At 39.1% G+C, this 24,022-nt stretch overlaps 1 protein-coding gene across 1 annotated transcript in view; it reads left to right on the top strand.

Annotated features, from left to right (window-relative positions):
• The first annotated feature begins 1,470 nt into the window (after positions 1 to 1,470).
• The window catches only part of LOC114030674 (adenylate cyclase type 8), a 361,242-nt gene continuing 338,690 nt past the window's right edge, over positions 1,471 to 24,022 (top strand). The window contains exon 1 of the mRNA XM_027845528.1: positions 1,471 to 2,436. Coding sequence (XP_027701329.1) covers positions 1,471 to 2,436 — 966 coding nt within the window. The remainder of the gene's footprint in view (positions 2,437 to 24,022) is intronic.

The following is a 24,022-nucleotide window of genomic DNA, read 5'->3' as shown; positions in this document are numbered from 1 at the left end:
GGTGCCTTGGATGTTCAGTCCCCTCAGACTTCGTTGGATATTACGAATGATTACATTTTCCCTTCGAACGTTCTTTTAAACTAGTAGATTTAGCGGCACTTTTGCTCCCTAGAGCTAGAGACATCGCTGTTGTTATCCTCTAGTTTCTTCCTTTTCTTCTCGCTACGACTTTCACTCTCTCCATCACCCAATTCCATCTCACATCCCACTCTGTCCCTCAAGGCCGGGGTCTAGGCAATTGAATTCTGGACAATCCTAGTTCATTCTCTCTTGGGCCAGTTTGCTTTGAAGATAGTCGGGCTCTTCTCCCCTCCTCCCCCCTTCTTGCTCCTCCCTCTTTCCCTGCTTCCCCCTCTCACCTTCTTCTCCTTTTTTCTGGCTTAATGGATCCAAGAGTATCAATCATAGTGGAATAGAATAGATTGACTGAGTCCTCGAAACCGCAAGTGGAGTCCTTCACTTCTCCTTATAGAGGAGCTGGGGGTATGGGAACCGCCCCCATCCTCTCCACCCTCTCCCCCCCCCCCCCCCCGGAACCCAGACCCCCCCCCCCCCTCTCCCCCCCCCCCCCCCCCCCCACCCCAGGAAACAAACGCCAGACCTAGTATTGTCCTAACCACCCTCGCCCAGAAAGAGGAGGGTAGGGAAGCGGACTGAGGAGCGACCAGCTGCAGCCTCCCTCTCACTAATTAACTGCTTTATAATTTACTAGCCCAGCGCCCACCTCCCTTCCGATCTCTCCTGTGGGACTCGCAACCACCCCCTGCCTTACCTCCGTCCCCCATACTCCTCCTCTCCCCTTGGTCAGCCATCTGGTCAGCCCGGCTTCCCATCCTAACTGAATGGAGTTCTCCGATGTGCGCTGCCCCAGTGGCCGTTAGGAACTTCCCACCATCCACCGGACACCCCCCAAAAAGCCCCCATTTTTCAAAGGATGCAGCAGCGCCGTGGGCGGCTGGGAGACCACGGCTGCGGACAGACCAGCCTGGCGCACAGCAGAAGCAGAGGCGGCGGCGGCAGCGGCAGCTTTCAGGTGCCGGGGTGGCTCTCGAGGTGCAAAGGCTTCACAACTGAGACGAGCCCTGGAGGCAGTGCCTCGGAGAGCCCCGGGCTCTGCAAATAGCCGGGGCCGCTTCGAGCCAAAGTGGGGCGGCTAGAGAAGGAGAAGGAAGAGGAAGAGGGAAGCACAATTCTTGGCGCTGGCGCTGCAGTGAGCAAAGATAGGGGCTGCATTCCTCCAAGCTTGCCTTACCCCGAGCGGCTGGATCATGATCGCCCTCATTGGCGTCACCTTCCGAGGACGAAAGGACAGCGGTAGGCTTGACTAGAGCTTGGCGCCCTTTTCGCAACTCCTCTGGTTTCTTTTTCTTTCCTTCTTTTTTTTTTTTTTTAATATAAAGGAACTCTCACCCCCTGGGGCGCTCCGCCACCTTCCTTTCTCTTACCCCCAGCTCCCCAGGTCCAGGCGCTATGGAGTTATCCGATGTGCGCTGCTTGAGCAGCATGGAAGAACTCTACACCATTAACCCGACACCCCCGGCCAGCGGCGGCAGCGGGGGGAGCTGCAGCGGAGCCGGCGGTGGCTCGCGACCCCAGAGGCTGCTGTGGCAGACCGCGGTGCGGCACATCACCGAGCAGCGCTTCATCCACCAGAGCGGCGTCTGCGGCGGGAACGGCAAGACCAGCGACCCTGGCGGCCCCAACCACCACGCGCCCCACCTCCAGCAAGCCCCATCCCTCCCCCTCTACCCTTTGGGCCAGCCCGGGCGTCTGGGCTCGACCGGGAAGGGCGGTCACAACAACGGGGGTGGCCCCACCAAAGTCTTCCCCGAGCGGAGGGGCAGCAGCGGTGACCTGGGTTTCCTGCACCTCGACTGCGCTCCCAGCAACTCGGATTTCTTTCTTAATTGGGGTTACACCTACCGAGGGGTGATCTTCCCCACCCTGCGGAACTCCTTTAAGTCCCGGGACCTGGAGCGCCTCTACCAGCGCTATTTCCTGGGACAGAGGCGCAAGTCCGAGGTGGTCATGAACATCCTGGACGTATTGACCAAACTGACCTTGCTCGTGCTCCACCTGACCCTGGCATCGGCCCCCATGGACCCTCTCAAGGGCATCCTTCTGGGCTTCTTTACAGGCATCGAGGTGGTCATCTGTGCTTTGGTGGTGGTCAGGAAGGACACCACTTCCTACACGTACCTACAGTACAGCGGGCTGGTGACCTGGGTGGCCATGACGACTCAGATCCTGGCCGCGGGTCTGGGCTACGGGCTCCTAGGGGATGGGATTGGCTATGTGCTCTTCACTCTCTTCGCAACCTACAGCATGCTGCCGCTGCCCCTCACCTGGGCCATCCTTGCGGGGCTTGTCACATCTCTAGTACAAATCGTCCTGGAGCTAATCATCCCCCGGTTGGCGGTGAATTCCATCAACCAGGTACCTCCCCCTCCCCCTTCCCTACTCCTGGCTTCTGGGGAGCCTCGAGGTTATTTATGAGTGCATTCTTCACTGAGTGACGGAATGAACTAAATGACCTCTAAGACCATCCTTCCATCTCCAATATTCTAGGCTTCTATGAGTAATGCTTATTTGACCTTAAACGGTATCACCCCCCCCCACCACCACCACCCTTCTTCCACCTCCAGCTTATCTATTGACACTACAGAAAGAGCAGAGGGGAGGTGCCTTGGTTCATAAAAACCAAGAACAATAGAGATCATTAAGAAGTAGTTGAAGAGAAAATCTTTAACTCTTCTTCAAAGTCAAAAATCCTATATATAATGTATTGAAGTGTTGGCTGTGGAATTGGAGGACCTGATTCAGATACTGATTGTGCTAATTGCTTATCTGTGTGATCTTAAGCCACTTCTTTCTGGGCCTCAGTTTCCTCATCTGTAAAATGAGGACATCCAGTCCCTTCCAGCTCTGAGCCTATGACCTCTGTCTCACTTCACTTTTATTTCTGACATCTTTCTTCCACATTCTCGATCCTCATTCCTCATATCCCCACACTCCTCTCAGCAACCCCAACCCCCTTACAATATTTTCTAACTGGGAAATACTTTCTGAGAACTTCCGGACCTTCAAGAAACCCAAATAAAGTAATAATATTGGCATTTTATATATGTATAACATATGATTTCATGTTTATTTGCTTTAATGAGGACCCTCCCCCTTTACTGATCAAAGTTCAATCTTTTGAATATAGAAGGTGGGGAGGAAGGAAGAAGGATTGATGTTTCCTAGGAAGGCAAGTTTATCTCAATGATTTGAAACACATTCAGGCAAAAGGATGATCGTTCTACAGATGTCCATTCATTCCTCTCCTAGCACAGGATTTCTGCAGAGTACCTGAGTTAGGGAAGAAAGTTATCACTGCATGTGTATAGGGAACTAATGGTGAAAGATTTCTCCACTTCATTCAACTAAACCTAGTAAATAGAATAATGTTCCAACTGTTCCTTTCCCTACTACCATATTTGTAGTTGAAGAATGTGTGTGTGATGGGGCGGGGGGTCTCAAAGCCAAGGAAAACTTCTATTATATTTTGATTATAAATTTGTGAAGTTTTTTTCATATTGTTTCTCTTTTCATTAAAGCCTTTGAAAGTTCATTTATGTGGTAATTTGCTTCATGGTACTTTGCATGGTTCCAGTGAACAGACACTTGCAGATACTAAACATAAAATTCATTCAGTTGAACTGAAAGCACGCTTTTTAGAACTTCAGTGCTTCTAAAATGCTTCACTCATCATTGATCTTCAGGTTATGCTGTCACTTTGATATTCTATTTCTTCTCTGATAACTCCATATCCATTTGCTCTCATTGCTTATCTGGATGGTTGTTTTTAGAGTACTTTTTTTTTAGGACTTAGCTGTCTTTCTGGTAGAAACATGGAGTTTATAATGTATGTGGCTGAGGTCACTGACTTGGATAGGTCTGGACAAATTAAACTTAAAGCTTATTAAAACAATAAAAGGGTAATTTCAAGAAATTTTAACCTTCAAAATTAGCACCTGATAATTTTTTTATTCCCTTTGGGGAGTGATAAGGGTAGGATGTAGTACACTTTAGACAACCCTGTCACCTTTTGAATATGGATTCCAACAGTTTAAAAATTCACCTTTCCTGCTAAATAGTTCTTTCTTTCTCTGCTATTCTCACATACCAAAAAAAAAATTGACACTGAAGAAATCATTATGGTGTGTGTATTAGAGGGAGAAATAAAAGGAGTAAGACAGACAGAGACACAGAGAGAGAAAGAGAGAGAAAGAGAAGAGGATGGCTGTATGTTTTTTTCTTCTATATGGCTATTTGAAGAAATTATACTTTAAGCGATATCTTGACAAACTCCTTTTCACATTCTATTCTTTCTTAAGGGTGGCAAACATTACTAAAATACTTCATTTAAAAATTAATAACATGTCTCAGGTATTTCCAGGTGGCAAACTGAATAGTTTCAAAGTACAAAATATACAAAATTTCTTAGTCTTTGTGTTTTATTTTTACTGTGAAATAAATCCATAAAGTTAATCAATTGATACTCTTTATTTTCACATGCCATTCAAATGTTGCCAAGAAGTGGTTTAAAATAATCACCAACCACCTTTTCCTTTGCTTCGAATTTCAAATAATTATTCACTGATAAATACTCTATATGAACCTTGGCCCATAAAATCCATAATAACTTAACTTCATATTTTGTTTTATTTTAAAAATGCACATTAATTGATTGTTTAGCATGTAATGATACTGCTATTAGTCTCTTAGGGTGTCTGATTGCCCTTAACCTTTGGTCAAAGTCCAGGGAGCTCTCCTCCAGTTGTAGGTGCTGAACAGCTCCAATTCTTGGTTTGTAAAATTTTTCTTTTGGCTCCCTCTAGTGTTCACAATGTTTTTCGAAAATGTCGTTCCCCTTTGTTTTTAAATGGACTTTGGGTATTGATAATTTTTTTCCCTTCTAATCTTTTTTTTTTTTTAAGCAAGGTCTCCTGAGTTCATCTTCATGTACTTAGTGATGCCCCAAACTTTTAAAATGCACTTCGGGCCATTTTAGTAAGAGGAGACTTTGAATCTGGCATCTATCTTGGATTTTACACCAGTTTCTTGCAGGTTTCTTTTAGACCAGGGATTCTTATTCTTTTTAATGTGTATCAAAGACCCCTTTGGCAATCTAATAAAACCTATAACCCCTTCTCAGAATAATTTTAATAAATAAAATGAAATTTGCAGAATTAGAAAATAAATCAATAATGTTGAAATATAGTCATAAATATAGATAAATGATAGAAAAAAATCACAGACCCCAAGTTAAGAACTTGTGTTCTAAGCAAAATATCATCTAAATATTTAGTAAAATATCTTCTAAAGACATTCTTTGCATTTGACAACATCAAAATGCTAAAGTTACCTGATAACTGATATTAAATAAGAAAAAAATCCCTCCAACGTCATAAAGCACAATTAGAAGAGCTATGATTTCACTAGTGTCAACCTAAGTGACTCTCAAACCCTATCGTTGCCATAGTAAACACTCTTCAAGAACTTTTGTATACACCCCTCCCTGCCAATGCACCATAATTTTGTGACTCACCTGATCATAAAACTATCTGAACTTTAACTAGACTGGTTCTCAGATGGGGAATACAAGTGAATTTGACACTGGGTTAGCAATCAGTTTATATTCCACTGGCATAGGATCAAGAACCTCAGAACCACACTGACACTGTTATGAGATGGGAGAGGCAGGCTTTAGTGGAGAATATAGTAATTGTATATGCGTACAAACACTCTTTTAAGTATATTGAATGCAAACACCTTAGAGATCCAAACAGCAATACTCTTTGAGATTTACTCTGGATAATTGTGGATAGCTATTACATTTTTTACAAAGTGATATGTGAAGATAGCACCGCATATAATGCATAAATGAACATTTACTGAAGGAGCCAAGGAAAGACACTGTGTTAGACAAATGCTGCAACCCAGGCAGGAGGCTATTCTGCAGTAACTTCATCATCTCTCTCAGCAGGGCACAGGCTTATCATCTGACAGCCACAGACCCTGGGATCTCATCCCATCTCAAAATTAATTTTGACTTCCATTAAGAGAAGTGCTCATGTTAACTTAAGCATCTTCAAAAAATTAGGAAACATAAAAATGAAGCTCAGAGTCAATGCATTTTAGCAGCTGTTTTCTCTCTCTGGAAATGCAGTCTCTAAGTATACAAATAATACCAATAATTGTTTCTACTAGAGTCAGTGTTGTGAGAAGCTTCTCCCTTCCTCCTTTTCATCTCTGCCCTCCCTCCCTCCTCCCCAACAAGGAAATGAGATCTGTGACACTGTATAAAATAACGAAACTGTAACTCTCTTCCTGTACAAAGCGTAGAGAGAATAGACCTTAGTGTTCTCTCTGATGCATATTGTACTTTACCCAAGTGAGCTAAGAGTAGAAAATACTTCCTTAAAAAAGTCACCCAAGAACCCACAAAGAGGTGTTTATCTCTCCCACTCCCCACCCCAAACGCAAAGGTTAGGATAAAGTCAGCTCTTTCTCGTCTGCAAACAAAGAGTTATGTCTCAGGGCAGATCTACTCTTCCTACAGCTTTCTTCTTCCTCTGTGGGGTGGAAAAAGTGATTAATTCCCCAAGGATATAGGCAGTTCAAAAGGCTCCTTTATTTCTCTGCTCACCTGAGCTCTGCCATTAGTTGTAAAACTGATGCTCCCCTGAGTAGCACTGTCTCTCCAAAGGTGGATCAGTTTCATACCAACAAAGGAATAGAATATATCTGATACAATCCAAGGACAAGCATTTCTTTGCCCTCTTTCTGCTTCTGTCACCGACTTCCTGCTCATCCTAGACTAATAAATTGCCCTGTTGTTCTAGTTTATCCATCTGGCAATTCATGACACAATGAATTCTTGTGAATATACATAGAGGCACCTAGAGTTGATAATGTTGACTGGCTATTAGAAGAATTAGAGGTGATTTAAATACTGTTGCCATCATTATTAGTACTCTCTTAATTGCTGATGAGAATTATAAACTCTCTGGTATTTGACTGTTATCTAATTATCAATCATCAGCTCTTTAGTGATGAGGTGGGTGGAAATCATTTTAGAGGTTGGACATTGATATCTAATAATAGTTCACAGGAAAAAGAATGATCTGGTGCCTTCCTTTGGTGGATCCAAAAATGTACTTCATTAATCTTCTGTACATCTTGGTAAGGTGGATGATAAGGTATCATCAGAGTAATGAAGTGATTTGTCTATGCTAGGCAGGCAAGTAAAAGGCCCTCCAAATGGGAGAGGACTAGTTCTTGACAAGGTCAAATCACATGGGGAGTTGAATTTAGCACATGGCTTGCAAATCCATCCCTTACCCCATCTCAATTTAAATTTAGTCCTACTGAACAGTTGAAAGAAATGTTAGATCATGTCAACTTACCCTAGTAAGGCTTTTTTCCCTTGAACAATTTTTTAGTAATATTTTTTTTGGCCCTGAACTGGACCAAAGGTATCCCTTAGTGTGTGTGTATATTGAGTATATATTGCTTATACTTCGAGTCAAGATTTGACTTAGCATAGAAACCAAAAAAGTGGAAATAGAATAACCAACTTTTAAAATCATTTTTAAGGAAAGAAAGGCCAGTTTGAACTTAATAAGTATCTGAAATGTCTTACTCATCCCAACCCATATCATATAAACAAAATTCTCTACTTTGTGCTTAACAAAGCATATGTTTGCTAAATCAAAGTCAAGTTTGCTAAATCATCTCAATTTGGGTTTTGAGATAGTCTCTTTGAAAGAAAAAAGTGAATATCCCACAGCTGAATAAGTCTAGGCCCCAACTGAATTTATCACTACACTTTATAGCGCACATTTATTTGAAAAACCTATGGCACACTGCCTGCACATTTTTCTTCAGCAAATTCTTAAAGGTTTTTTAAAAATGATTGCAGCATCCCAGCGTGCCTGAGGGAACAAAAATACCTCTCCAATAAACAGATTTGAGTGTCAACCTTCCCAGGGGGTTCCTCTGGATGCCAGAGAATGGAAATATTATTCTTTTACTGGTGAAAAATATCTTGAGACTATCCTTTTAAATTTTCTTTGTTGGATGAAGGGTAGAAGGAAGGGTTTTAACATATGATGGCTATGTGACAGTTCAAAACATCTAAAGTAAATTTCCCCTGATCAGTCTCTGCCACCTTTGCCCTGCCATTTCCTAATGGGTTTAGATTTCATGGTTTTAGGGCAATTCATAATCTGATGGTGTAGCTTGCTTTCTTCTTGATTGAATTATCAATTTATTTTTCTTCATATCCAGTAGTATCACCTAACTGGTGTCAGTGGGTCAGAGCATAATTATATTCAAATTGGGGGTTGGGGAAGACTTCTTGGGCGAGGGGGTATGAATGTGTGAGTGGGGGGGTACTTTTCTCCTGGAGCAGCTGCAGCTATGTCTTGTTTAATAGAGCAAACACATTAGTCATATTTACACTTTGATGATTGATGGCATTTTAAGAGCTCATCAGAAATGAGTGAAACCAAGCAGAAAAATGAAAGATGTACACACACACACACACACACACACACACACACACACACACAAATCACTTATCCCAAACTCAGTGCAGCAAGGAAGCATTTGCAATCAAAGGTCACTGCTGTGATCAAACTAATGTGACATTTTGCTGTTGGTTGTCTAAATACTTCCTGTGATCACAATCGTGTAATTTCATTAATCCAGATATTTTGGTCTGATTCAAAGTATATGCACAATACAATGACAATGAACAGCTCAAAAAAGCTTGCCTTTGGGAAAGAAACTAAGCACATATTGACCCAGTGAGGGACCCATAGTCAAGATCTTACCAGGAATCTATGGATGATGAACATACCAGCTCATTTGACATCTTGATTATGATGTGTGGCATCCCCTTCTCTCTGTCCCCACTTCCCACCACTGGTATTTTTTAAGGCAAAAGAAAAATTCTAGGTTGGAGAGGCAAAGGCTTTTGTGGTACAAAGGTTTTGACTTCAGTCAGCAAGAGAATGGATTATGCAAATTATACCTTCCTCTGTATTTTTCGAGGTACTCAGAGAGGCATAGGATTCTTTGGCCTAGGGTGCAACAATAGAAAATGGAAAGCCAATGTAAAAGCGAGTGAGCAATGCTTCTTGGGGAAATGTAATTAGATTTACACACTCAAATCATATCATGTGAGTTTTGTTTATAAGGAACTATTTTAAGAAGTCAGGTTACTTAAGCAGCACTTCCTATGTCAGTTTTTCTCACTGCAAAATTTTTCACAGTCGGCCCTACCGGGCAGAGGAGGAATGCAGAATAGATGAATTAACTGCTTTGGTGCCAGACTATCTGAGAAGACACTGCAGTATACCTGTAGGAATAAAAGCCATTTAAAAAAAAATCAACAACCATTGCCTGTTCTCTGGCAGATGTTCTGTCTGGATGTTATTGATGGATTATGCTTAGATGAATTTGAATTTGTTGGTTTCTTTGTGAAATGTACATTGGAAATTGAGTAAGAATGTATGTGACTCAATATCTAGGCCGCATATTTTCCCACTTGCGCTATTCACGTGTGGAATTGTTTGGGATTTTATAGTCCTTTTTTTTGTGCCTGAGCTCAGGTGTTTCTAATTGTACAAATGTCTTGCAAGCAGAATTCTCTCATAAATCAAGATTAGGAGATAAAGTTCTGAAGGGAATATTCCAAGTTTCAGCAGAGACATGAGGCTAAATCATACTGCTTTCCTCCTTCCCCACAAACCACCCTGGCCATTTTGGGATTAATAATTCTTAAAAACCATTTTTTTCTATGAAAAGGTTATGTCATATAAAAGAAAAATTAAATCATACCCGAAGAACCATTTTATTTTGAAAATGAAAGTTTCTTTTTCATCTTAGCTGATTTTATAATCAATTGCAATAAGCATTTAAATGTCCCTGCTTTGTTATTTGTGATTGCATTCCCAAGATATAGGATCCCCTAAAAAATATGAAAGTATATAATTTTTTTCTTTCTCCTTTGGGTCAGAATGTGGAGGAAAATGTAGTAAGAGAAACTACTTTGTTATGGGTAAATTTCTTTGCGTAAAGTGACATAGTGCTAAGGGACTGACCTTCGAGTCAAGCATATCTGGGTTCAAGTATTGCTGCTGATATATTTCTTAAGCTATTAGTACTCCAGGAAGCTTTCTAAGGTTATGTTTTATGGGTGAGCTATAGGTCTGTGTTGGTGGAGAGAAGTTCTCTACCTGGAATTCTCCACACTCAAGAATTCACAGTTCTAAAATAAAATAAAACAAAACAAAATAAAACAAAACAAAAAACAAAGAAACAACAACCAAATTACAGGGACTTGTGTATCTTATGGAGAAGAAATGATATTTGAGGAACATGATAGCTTTCTTCACAAAGGAAATGTGAGAAGCATAAATCTAGAGACACCTTCATTCTAAATGTTCAGATGGAATATTTGTGCCTGATCTGTGGTAGAACCTTCTGAATTCATATTGGGCTGAATGGTCACAGTCAAACACACTGTACCTTGACCCCAACATCATGATGTTATTTGTCCTCTCCATATATGAAGGATGAACAGTAACAGCTGTCTTCAGTACAGTATGGCTCTAAAAGGTATAATATAGGACCGACGGAGAGTAGTAGAAGACAATATTTGAATCCATATAAAGAAGAACTAATAGTTATTACTGCTGAAAATGAGTGGTCTTTTTTTCATAGTGAGTTCTTTATCTCTGAAGGTCTTCAAGAAGAGACTGGATGCCTACCTGTGAGGGATGTTATAGAGGGAATTCTATTACTGGATGAGAGGTTAGATTCAGTGACCCTGAAGGCCATTTCCAACCCCAAGATCCTAAGAAATGAAGTCAACAATGTATTAATCCTTGTACAGAATCATACCAACCACCCTTTTGGTGGACAAAAATGCCAGGAAAACCAGTGTGGGATTTTAAGGTATAGAAAGGATTAAGGGAGGGAATGTGATTTGAAATTAATGTGGGGAAGAAAGAAAAGGATCTATACATATTTTTATTTTTTTGATTATAATTTTTAGTTTTGAATTCTCTCCTTCCCTTTTACTCTCTCCCTCCAATTAAGTAAGCAAGAAGTATAATATCATTATACTTACGAATTCATGCAAAACATATTTCCACATTAGCCATGTTATCTGCCTGTTTTTAAAGTATTGCACCCCCCCAAGTTTCTTTAGCCAAAGAATTGATGCTAACAGCTGGTGTCTATTTCATTTATGCCTGCCCTTTAGAACAGGGATTTGAGGGAAAACAACACAGTTTACTGTCAAAGGCCAAGCAATTGTAGGCAGTTATACTTAAAAGTTTTAACTTAGTAAATGAAAAGTTTCTAATATGATCTTTGTGAAAAACCAGTATTTATATTAGTTTACCCATTTATGCGATGCTCATACCTATCTTAAGGAGCTCTGAGACACTTTTCTGACTTTGAAAAGAACCAAACAGTCACTTTCACTCTCTAAGGATTAATTACTTTTCAAAAAAAAAAAAAAAAAAAGATGGCCTTGCCCCCTTTTCCAAGTTAGATAGGGACCTATTACCTAAATAACTCTGTAACTTACCTAGAAGCATTTCTCACAAGAATATTCCTCAAGCAAATAAACAGTGAGCAAAACAAACAAAACATGTCTCCATCTTTGCATAGAATAGTACTCTACCCCATAACTAGAATGTATTTCCACTGCTCATCCACCCCTTACAATCCCTAGTTTCCTTCAGAGCTCAACTCAAGGGTCATTTTCTACATGAAACTTTTCCTAATCCTTCCCAGTTGCTATTGCTTTCCCTTTCACCCAAATTGTATCTATTAAAAAAAGAATCTAAACCTATGATTTCATATGTATAGGGAGATCCCAATGCGGAATTTCCTCTTCCAAGCAAATGGGTACCTTCTCCTCAGTGGAAGAGTTGTCTGAATCACTCTTCCATCAAGTGACTTGCCCAAGATCACATAACCTGTATGTGATTCAAAGGCCAGTTCTCTGTACAATATGCTAGCCTACTTTTTATTCTCTCTCTCTCTCTCTCTCTCTCTCTCTCTCTCTCTCTCTCTCTCTCTCTCTCTCTCTCTGTCTTTCTCTCTTTCTCTGTGTGTGTGTGTGTGTGTGTGTGTGTGTGTGTGTGTGTGTTGGCTCTTCCAGCTACATTATAAGCTATTGTATTGACTATTTTGTAAAGGGACCACTGAATTGAAAAATCACATACATTGCTTAGAATAATAGACTGGTGAGTTTGACCATGTTTTCTTGCAAAATTCTCATGCTATTCTTATGGGGAAATGATGCATAACCTCACCATCATGATGTGTATATAGCGTATCAGGGAAAAAAAAAGTATTGGATTTAAAATCAGCCTGTGTTCTAATCTGACTGTGCCACTTATCACCTCTGTGACCTTAGTCATTTAACTTAACTTATCTTGATTTTTCATTCCTTATCTGTAAAGTAAGGTGGTTGGATCAGATGACCTTGAAGGTCCCTTCTAGCATTAAATCTATGATTTTCTGATTTAGAACCAGTAAATGGAATTTGCCATGAGGTATATTTCAGTTAAATATAATTTGGTTCAATTCAATAATTATTTGTTAAGTGACTGCTGTTTGCAAAACATTGTGTTTAGTATAAGAGAAGCAAAGATGACAGAAGACTCAATCTTTGACCTCAAAAAATTGGCCCATCTAGTAGGGGAATAAGAAAAAAAATACTCAAATAATGAGAAAAGGAGTTGTAATATCTTCGATATGTAAGAGAGGTTTAAATAGTAGAAAGTGAGATTTGAGAAGGGAGCATTATTTTATAGTCAAAGAGTATCAGAATTTACTGACAGTTAGAGTTGGCAAAGGTAGGACCCTGGGAACAGATGATTTAGAGCTGGATGAGGAAACTGAGGTACTGAGAAACTGTGGCCCTCCTCTCAAAGTCATACAATCAGTCAGGCCCATTCATTAAGTACCTACTATGTGTCAGGCACTATTCTAAGTTCTATGGATACAAAGAAAGACAAAAACACAGTCCCCACAGAGCTTATTTTATAATGGCAGAAACGACATGCAAATAACTATGTACATACAAGGTATATACAAGGTAAATAGAGAGTAATCTCAGAGTGAAGTTACTGGTGGGGGCAGGGGGAATGGGAAAAGGGAGAGATGGGGAAAGAAACCAGGAAAAGGTAGGAATTAAGCTCTCTTTTTTTTGTCATTTTGTTTTTATTTCATGACTGGGTCTTCCTATCTCACCAAGGCTGGAAGTGCAATGGCCATTGGTGGCCACTCCTAAGTCTATTACTGATGGGTACAAAAACTTTGACCTGCTCTGTATTTAACATAGACCAGTTCACTTCTCTTTAAGCAGCTAGGTTGCCTTCCACTCCTGGGTGGGGGGGTCTCATCATATCTGTGCCAGATGAGCTGAGTTTTAGCACTACTGCAGTATAAAGTTCCTCAACTCTACTGATACAACAGCCTCAATCTCCTCTAGTAGCAGGGGTTACAGGACTGCGCTATTATACTCAATTTGAGCTGAGTCCTAAAGGAAGCTAGGAAAGCCAGGAAGTAGAGGGGAGAAGGGAGATTATTCCAGGCCTGGTAGGAGGTATCAGAGCTAGGACTTGAACCGAGGTCCACTGACTTCAAATCCAGAGCCCTTTTTACTGAGCTGCTTAACAAGGTAGTGAATTCTCCGTAACTGAAAGTGTTCAAGCAGAGGCTGAGTGAGTTATTGTCAAAGATATTGTAAAAAATAATAATTTAAGAGCTTTCTAGGAGGCTCAGTGGATAGAACACTGAGCCTGCAGTCTGAAAGACTCATCTTCCTGAGTTCAAATCTGGTCTCAGACACTTACTAGTTGTGTGACCCTGGGCAAGTCAGTTAACCCTGTTTGCCTCAGTTTCCTCATCTGTAAAATGAGCTAGAGAAGGAAATGGCAAACCATTTCAGTATCTTTGCCAAGAAAATCCCAGATAGGGTCATGAAGAGTTGGACACGAGAAAACACCACAGCAACAACCAAAAGGGGTTTGATGAGATTACCCTGGAGGTTCCTTACAACTTGAAGAATCAGTGATTTTGTGATCTTTTGCCTGAAACATAATCTACAAAAGGACTTATGTTCAACATCAATAGGCATGAAAACAACAGGAGGAGCTAATATGACTGCGTGAGAGGAGACTTAACCAATCAGGAAAGCAACAACCTGATACAGGAAGTCTGAATTCATTCCAAGCTTAGTTAGCAGAAATGCAGGACTTAATGGACTATCACCTTCACAGGAGGAGTAAGACATGGGTAAACATGGGAACTCTGCAGTTATGGGGAGCCTGGTCTAGCCCCAAATACTCAGAAGCCTTTGAGATTCACTTTTGAATGCAGTAACTATTTATTGTAGGTTTGCCTATGGCACTTTTGGGGACCTTACCATCTATGATACTTTTAAGGACTTTGGGGGTTAGAGCTGAGGGTTGGCAGTAGAGGAAGAAAGTTGTCATTGACAAATAATGTAGGGTCCAAACCAAATTGAAGGCATATTTGGGAATTTGGGAGAGGGAAGTAGAGGAACAATACTTGTTAACCGAAAAAAAAATTAAACAAAACGAAACTAGGGCAGTTGATTCACAGCCCTTATGAGAAAAAGAAAAAGAAAAATCACTTTAATAAAATGCCATGTGGCACTTAATTTTCACTTGTGGCTCCAAGAAGATGTAATATGTGCAGTGGTCATACCCCAATAAAACCTCTCTCAGCAGATGGACTAAACCAGGTTAAGGGTAACTGACAGGCCTCAAACCCCTCAGTGAGTCATGAGAATGTCTACCCCAAGTATGTGAAAACTTTCCCTGGCAGAATGGGTGGATTAGAGCAATCTGTTCCAGTGACCTTGAGGATGGCTGAAGCAGGTGCTATGGAGCACTTAGAGCATGGCCAGACATCAAAGACACCAAAGTTATCTGCTGTATCCTGCACCATCACCAGTCTTCCTGACTTCATTCTTGCTACTGGACTTTGATGACCATGGAAGAGAGAGTGAGGCTGTCTACTTTGTGCAACTCTGCCTTACTTACATTCAATTCATGCACAAGCCAAGACATCACCCCATGACGCCATTGGTCCTCTTTGAAAACAAAGAACAACAACAACAACAACAACTACTACTACTACTACTATACTACTACTACTACTACTACTACTACTACTACTACTACTACTACTGCCACGCTTAAGTGTCTTCCATGACTAGACTTGTCCAGGAAGCACTAGTCCTTCCAGGACTTCTAGTCTTTCTAGGACACAACTTACTGTGTGTCCTGAAACAAATCACTTGACTTCCATGGGTCTCAGTTTCCTCAATTGTAATGGAGAGTGGTTGGATTAAGTTCCTTTGAAACTTTAGATTCCTATGGCTCTTGTGCTCGTAACTTCAATTATGTTCACTCCAGAGGATGACTTTCCCCCCAGTTTAATTTTTTCCCAAATCATCTGGTAGGACAAAAAGTGTGAGACAAATTTTAGATTAAAGGCAGAATGGTCATGGAGTGGTTAATGACAATCGAACTATTCCTTGTTTCAAAGAAGAGAAGATGCTCGAGTACCCGATTATTTTTTCAAGAATGTGAAAATTAGTTCTCCAAAAATCTTCCAAAATTTAATTTTCTGGGTACAAACATTCCTCTAATTCTTGATTACTCCATTTATTGATCAAACACTGCAAAATGGGTTCATTTCAGAGAATTATGGCTAAAAAAATTGATAGTTTCTCTGGGGGTTTGAAATTTCTTTTGAATGAGCTCGCAAGCTTGAGAGATACTGATTATGCTTTTTGTGTAGGATAGAATGTGTTCAGACTACACCCTGACACCATATAGCCATTGCCAGCCACTCTCTCTCCTTCTTTCCTTGCTCCATCTGTCCATCCATCTAAAGGTTAAAAAAAAAAGACAGCATTGGTCACTGAAGGAAAAACCCTTCCTCCTTTGAATATTATTAACTGTGACTCCAGAATTAATCCTCTTAACTGCTAATACATAGTAAATTTAGAGCAAAGAGCTAAAAATGTGAGTTTCCACTACATACATGTCAGAGAATCCACAAATATAGACCATGGAGTAGAAATAGAGAGCTCATATATTTATTCAGAGGATTTATTCCAGTTAAAAAACAACTCAAGACAAAACCATGACAAAGAAAAAGAAGTGTGCTGATTTGAATTAATTGAATTAGCTATCTTCCCTGAGTATATTAATGAAATAATTGCTCATGTTTTCCTGCCACTTTAATTTGTCTATGTACAGATATAAAAGCAATATTCATTCAACAAATTTTTTGAGAACTCCAATATACAAAATATTGTGGTAGGCACCAGTGATAAATAAGACACAATCATTGCTTTCAAAGAGTTTCTAGGCTAGTAGGGGATTTGTTTTATGTACAGAGCAATGTAATATTGTACAATAATTAATGCAGAGTACAACACACTAAGAATATTAGAAAGTTATGAAATTCTAGGCTCAGTAAAATGAAGCAAACATCATTTAAGACAGGCAAACCAAAGAAACCATTTGGAGGATGCTGGAGCAGCAGACAGCAATTAGAATTATACAAAGATGAGATAGACTTCTTTGGGAAGTAACAGTGGTCCTCCCCATACTGAACATCTTCATTTTAAAAAAAAATTGGATATGTGGTAGAGGGCATTATTTTTCAGCTATGAGTTGAACTAAGTGGCCATTGAGGTCCCTTGAAGCTCTGTAATTCTTTGTGTTTTCTAGGTACTACCTGAAGGAGATAGAAAGAAAGCTTCAGGAGGACAGGCATCATTCAATTTTTTGGTCTCTTCATCCCTAGCCTATCACAATGCTTTTCACTTTGAAGTAAATAAATTATTATTTGTTGAATAGAGTTGAATTCATTCATTCAATATATATTCACTAAGTCCTTAGTGCTTTTTACCTATGCTACCACTGGGGATACAAAGAAACAAATTAACAGTCCCTGCCCTCTGAGAGCTTATGTTCTATTTTGGGGAAAAACAATAGATTCACAGACAAGCATAGCCAAAGTAAATAGAAAAGAATTTAGGTGAAGAAGGGCAGTTATATCTAGGAGAATCTGGAAAGGCCTTTTGTGAGAGATGGAAATTGAACTGAGCCTTTGAAGGGGAAATTAATGATTGCATCAGGCAGAGGGAAAGATGGAGAGCATGGCAAGCATGTGGGATTCACTGTGCACAAGAAAGCATGACATTTTGACTGGAATAGAGAGTGCTTAATGGACAGTCATGTGAGATAGGTTTGCAGTGATAAATTACAACCAGACTCTGAATGGCTTTAAATGTCAGAGGGGAAAAGTTTGTTTCATTCTAGGAGCAGTAAGAAGCCATTGGAGCTTCAATTCTACCATCATAGTATAGTTGACAGTGTGGTATAGTATCATGTAAAAAAAGTAATTTAGAGTCAGAGGATGTGGTTGTATGTCCTGGCTCTCCTGGGTAACCTTGGGTAAGTCACAATCTCTCTGGGGCCTCAGTTTTCTCAGCAGTAAAATAAAGAGGATGGTCTAGATAATCCCTAAACTTCCTTCCAAGTCTAAATCTCAAAATCATATTATTTTAACATGCTGAATTGACAAGGTAACCTTAATAACAAGAAATTTAATAGGGAATAAATGTAAAGTCCTCTGTTTGGTTTAAGCACTAGACAGGATTAGTTAAATGGAAATATGTCTAAACATCAGTTCATGTGGAAATGACCTGCAAACTTCAATATGATTCTACAGTGTGACATGAAAGCCAAAAACTTAACATGACCTTAGGATACTTTCAACAGATTCAACCCAATTTAAGGTCCAATTGAGTAAGTATTTATTAAATGCAAAGGTTCTGGTGATACAGAAATAAAAATGGCATAATCCTTGCCCATAGGGAGCTGAGGTTCTAATAAAAGAATAAGAAACATGCACAGATACATATGATATAAATTGGAATGAGTAGGTGCATAGAAGAGGTCAAATGGAGGACAAAATTCAAAGTAAGGCAACATATAGATGGACACATATGCATTTGAACATCTGGGATATCATTGATGGTCTTGGTGCCACATTTTGGGAAGCATATTAACAGTTGGGAATGTAGGCAAAGGCTATCAGAATGGTGATGGAGATGAAAGCCTGCCATGTTAGAAACTATTAAATGAACTGGAAATGTTTAGATTATAAAAGAGAAGAAATAGGGGTGACATAATTTTTAATTGGTATTTGATGAAATACTACGGGGAGGATAGTGTAGAGTTACTCTGCTTGAACTCAATAGATAGAACTAGTTACAATGTGTAGAAACTACAGAGAGGCAGATTTCATCTCAGTATAAGTAATAACTCTACTCTGTCTGATCTACTCTGATCCTTTATTTTGGCATGGAGGTATCCCTGGATTCTTAGAAACTGTCAATAGAGTGCAAATACTAGAGGGTTCTAACATGTTTGAAAGACTTTGAGTGTAATCCACCTTCTGAGGACCAGCCTAGGCAAGTATGGAGAAGCTTGTTTCCATACTTGATAATGAAGTTGGCTACTTCATCATTAATTCTGTGACCATGTCTACCCATGAAACGCAGGTGACACAGGGGATAAAGTACTAGACTTAGAGTCAGGAAGATCTGAATTTGAATCCTGCCTCAGATACTTATTAGCTATGACACCCTGGATAAGTCACTTATCATCTCTCAACCTCCGTTTCTTTATCTATAAAATAAGGATAATAACAGCACTTACCTCTAGGGTTTTTGTGAGCAACCAATGAGATAATATATGTAAAACACTTCACAAAACTTACAGCACTAAAATTACTGTGATTTTGGTTCTGATTATTATTTTACAAAATGACTGGCAGTCTAGACTGGTCTCCTGATTCTACAGTAATGGCAGAATTATGGAAAGGGGGCCAAGGGTGATAAGAATTATTTAATTTTTTACAATCTAAAAAATTTTAACTTAACCACTGATATTCTCAATATGAAATTGTTGGACATTATAAGTGGGCATATAGGGTCTTCAGGGAGGGTTAACACCTCTGGTGTGAGGGCTTGCTGAACCCTTTTCAGGGCTGCTTATCTACCTTGTGTGTCTACCAGTCACCTAACTCTCATCTATGGCTCCAAAAAGCTATAGCATGCACATTGGCCATGTCCCTGTAAAACTTTCTCAGAAGATGGGAAGAACCAGTTTGAGGGTAACTGACAGGCCTCAAACCCATCAGTGAGTTAGGGGGATGTCTACTCCAAGTATGTGAAGACTTCTCCCAGTGGAAAGGGTGGATGAGAACAATTTGTTCCAATGACATGAAAGCAGCTGATGCAGGCTTTGTGGAGCACTTAGAGCTTGGCCAGACATCAAAGACACTAAGGTTATCTGCTGCATCCTGGGTCATCACCACTCATCTTTACTTTAGTCCTGCTACTGGACTTTTATGACTCTGGAAGAGAGTGAGGCCAACTACTTTGTGCAACTCTGTCTCACTTAAATCCAATTCACAAGCAAGCCAAACCATCTCTCCATGGTGTCCTTAGTCCTCTTTGAAAACAAAGGACAAACAAGTGGGCATAATAGTAGAGCAGAGGTTCTTAACCTCTTTTATTTCCTGGAAACTTGATGAATTCAGTCGAATCTTGTGGAGCCTTTAGACCCCTTCTCAGAATAGTATTTTCAAAAAATAAAACAAAATATATTACATTGCAAGGGGAAATAATTATATTGAAATACATAGTTTTCATGGTACTACAGGAAAAATTCCATGTACCCCAGCTTAAAGATTCCTGTGCTAGAGAAACTGTATTATATCAGGCTTGACATTCTCACAGTAAACAAAAATCTGAAGACAGGAGGAAGTTGTAGCTAAATGGAAGCATGGCTCAAAGGTTCTCTTTGGAGAGGTTAAAAAAAAAAAAACCAAAGAAAAAAAAAAGAGTTGGCCAAGATTCTTTTGTGACAGGATTATAGAAGTCTATAATTAGAACTGACCTCACCAACCATCTAGTCCAACCCTTATACCAAAAGAAATCCCCAATATAAAATGCCTAATTAGTGGTCCTCAAGCCTTTGATTAATGAGCTCCAGGGAGGGGGAATCCAATACTTTTAGACATAGCCTGTTCCACTTTTAGATGGGTCAAATGGGTAGCAAGTGTTTTCTGACATCAATCCTAAACTTGTTTATTTGAAACTTCTACTCACTGCTCTTGATTCTGTCCCCTGGGCATAAATAAACCAAGTTAAATGCTTCTGTCCCATGACAGTCTTTCATATACTTGAACACTGCTATCAGGATCTCTCTGAATTTTCTCTTCTGTAGGTTAAACCTCCCCAGTCCCTTCAATTGATCCTCAGTGGGAGAGGAGGGGAACTTCACAAGTTTTGGAGTCAGAAGAACTCGATTCAAATCTCATCTCTGTCCTTATTAGCTATGTGACCTTAAGCAAGGCACTTAATTTCCCTAGGCCTTAGTTTCCTCATGTGCAAAATGAAGTCATTTTACTAGGCGGCCTCTTGAATTAACTTCCAACTTTAGATGTGGGATCCTGTGATCACATCCATGGATTCCAGGCCCTTCACCATGTGGACTGTCCTCTTCTGGATGATCTTTAGCTTATCAATTCTCTTCCTAAATAGCAGCACCAAGAACAGAATACCAGATGTGTACTGACCAATGTCATGTATAGTGGGACTATCATATCTCTTTTTCTGGAGAAAAAGTACAGTCCACTACCATATTAGTGATCCTGTCTGCCACTTCACATTGCTTATTCATATTGAGCTTTTAATATTTTAAAACTCCTTGATTGTTTTCAGGAAAAAAAATGTTTTCTAACCCTGCTTTCCCCATCTAGCACTTGTGAAATTCATTTTTGCATGTAAGCATAAGACTTTAGGGACAGCTAAGTGGTACAGTGGATAGAGCACCTCGCCAGGAGTCAGGAAACCTGAATTCAAATCCAACCTCAGATACCTATTAATTTTGTGACCCTGGGCAAATCACTTAACCCTATTTGCCTTAGTTTCCTCATCTATAAAATCAACTCTGGAAGAAAATGGCAAGCCATTCCAATATCTTTGCTGAAAACCCCAAATGGGGTCACAAAGCATTGACTGAACAACAACAAAAATAATCAGAGCAATCTGGTCCAAGCTAAGAAATGCAGTGATTGTTCAGTGGAATAGATTAGGTATACAATACAAAACAGTAAATGACCACAGTGGTTTAGTGTTTGATAAGCCCAAAGATCTGAGTTTTGGGGGTAAGAACTCAATATTTTACAAACATAACTGGGAAAATTGAGGAAAAATTGATAGAAATGAGTCATTGAGCAACATCTTACACCATATACCAAAATAAGGTCAGAACTGATAAATGATTGAGACATAAAGGGTAATATAATAAAAATTAAGGGGAGCAGGAAAAATGTACCTGTCAGATCTATGTACAAGGGAAGATTTTATGATCAAACAAGAGATATATGGGATTACAGGAATTAAAATAGATAATTTTGATTACATGAAATTAAAATGCTGTTGTGAAAACAAAACTAATATAGTCAAAATTAGAAATAAAACAGGAAACTGGGAGGGGGGAAATTTTGCAGCAAATTTCTCTGATAAAGGCCTCATTTCTCCAATATGTATGGGACTGAGCCAAATTTATAAAAATAAGAGCCATTCCAGAGTTGATAAATTATCAAAGGATATCAATAGGCAATTTTAAGAAGAAGAAATCAAAGCTATCAATAGTCACGTTTAAAAAAATGCTTTTAATCACTACTAATTAGAGAAATGCAAATTAAGGCAACTCTGAGATACCACCTCACATCTGTCAGACTGGCTAACATGACAGAAAAGGAAAATGACAATTGCTGGAGGAGATGTGGAAAAATTGGGACACTAATGCACTGTTGGAGGACTTGTGAACTAGTCCAACCATTCTGAAGAGAAATCTGGAACTTGCCTAAAGGGCATACTTTAGGGCAAACTCCATACACCTTTTGATCCAGTAATACCATTAGTAGGTCTGTGTCCCAAAGAGATCAAAGAAAATGGAAAAGAACCTATTTGTACAAAAATTTTCATAGCAGTTCTTTAGGTGTGTTTGTGTGTGGTGGCAAAGAATTGGAAATAGAGGAGATGGCATTAGTTAGGGCATGAATGAGTTGTGGTATATGATTGTGGTGGACTATTGTGCTATAAGAAATAACAAACAGAATAGTTTCAGAAAAACCTGGGAAGATTTATATGAACCCAGGCAAAGTGATGTGAGCAGAACCAGGAGAACATTTTACACAGTAACAAGTTACAGTGTAAGGATGATCAACTATGAAAGACATAGTTATTCTGATCAAGGAAATGATCCAAGACAATTCCAAAGTACCCATGATGAAAAATGCTATCCACCTCTAGAGAGAATACTGATGAACTTTGAATGCATATAGAAGCATATTTTTTACTATCTTTATTTTTATATTTTATTTTGTTTGCATTTTCTTTTACAGCATTGCTAATGTTTGCATGACCTCACATGTATAATTTAAATCAAACTGTTTCCCTTCTCAAGGAGGGGTAAGGGTTGGGAATTAGGGAGAAAACTTGAAACTCAAAATTTTAAAACATGAGTTAAAAAAGTTTTATATGTAATTAGGAAATATCTAACAAAAATAATTGGAATAAAAAAAGATACGTGGTTTGATATAACTAAAATAAATGTTGTGACACATCTTTAGAATAAGGGCACATTGACTATGTGTATCACATAGAGGTTGACTTATTTTTGAGGTAACTGTCTGTATTTTGGGATCACTGTTGCCAGATGATTGTAAGACCTTTTGTGATTATATATATAGGAAGTAAGCTTATCCTTTTAGCACTATTCCTTTGGATGCCATGCCATTTTCCCTTTAAATCAGAGGAATCAAAGACAGTATTCCTGAGAGTAATTTGGAAATATTTAACAAAATAAGTAAGAATACAATAGAACATAGATAATATTAATATGTGGTTTTTTCTAAGTTAATATTGAGGTTCTCATTTTTATTTGAGTTTGACACCATTGCTTTAAACCAGTGAACATTTCATCAATCCTTCCTCTTCCCCTCCCTTTATTCTATTCATTTTCTTCTAGTGGGAAGTAATATCAGTAGGTATGATCGTCTCTTGGAGAAATTAGTTTTATATGCATCCCCCTCCCCAAGCCTTTATTTGGAAAATCCCCATCTCATCTCCTGTTTCTGTGGAATCCTTTGTGCTACCACAATGTTCCTTTCTTACTGAAGGTTTATAACTCCAACTCTTCCCTCCATCATCTGGCCACAAAATGTTCTTTTCTTACTTTCCCTTCATCCCACAGACACCTCTCCCCTCAGTTCCTAATGTCTTTTCCTACCTAGTCCCCTCTCATTTTATATAAGTTATTTTCTTTACTACTTAGTTTTAGTTTTTTGAATTTGTCAATTTTGTGTCTCAATTAATCTTATTTGCTTTTCAGAATATCATATTTCAATTTTACTTTTTTTTATAAGCCAGAAGTAGTCTTATGCATTTTGTTGATTGATTGTTATTGAAATATAAAAGGTTTTTGTCCCTGCTGCTTACACAATTTATTGATACTGTAATTACAAACTTTGGCTACAATATTTCTTGGGGATTTAAGCATGTTGTTTCTTTATTTTTGTTCTGTGGAATCTATTTAAATCTATAATTTATTAGGTGTTTTAAACATTTCTGGGCATACAATTTTCCTGTATGATATTTTGAAGTATGATATTCATTTTTATTGACATTTCAGGAAGAACAATAATCCTTAAATTGTCTCTGATTCATTTTCAAGCTCTGTATTGTTGTTTTATAGAGCTATCACATGTTCTTTCAATATTGTCTTTTGATTTTCCTTCTTCCTCTGCATTT

The sequence above is a fragment of the Vombatus ursinus genome, unplaced genomic scaffold (assembly GCF_900497805.2).
Source record: "Vombatus ursinus unplaced genomic scaffold, bare-nosed wombat genome assembly UNPS02014973.1, whole genome shotgun sequence".
Taxonomy (NCBI): domain Eukaryota; kingdom Metazoa; phylum Chordata; class Mammalia; order Diprotodontia; family Vombatidae; genus Vombatus; species Vombatus ursinus.
The sequence above is the reverse complement of the archived record's forward strand: the minus strand, read 5'-3'. Positions and strand labels throughout refer to the sequence as shown.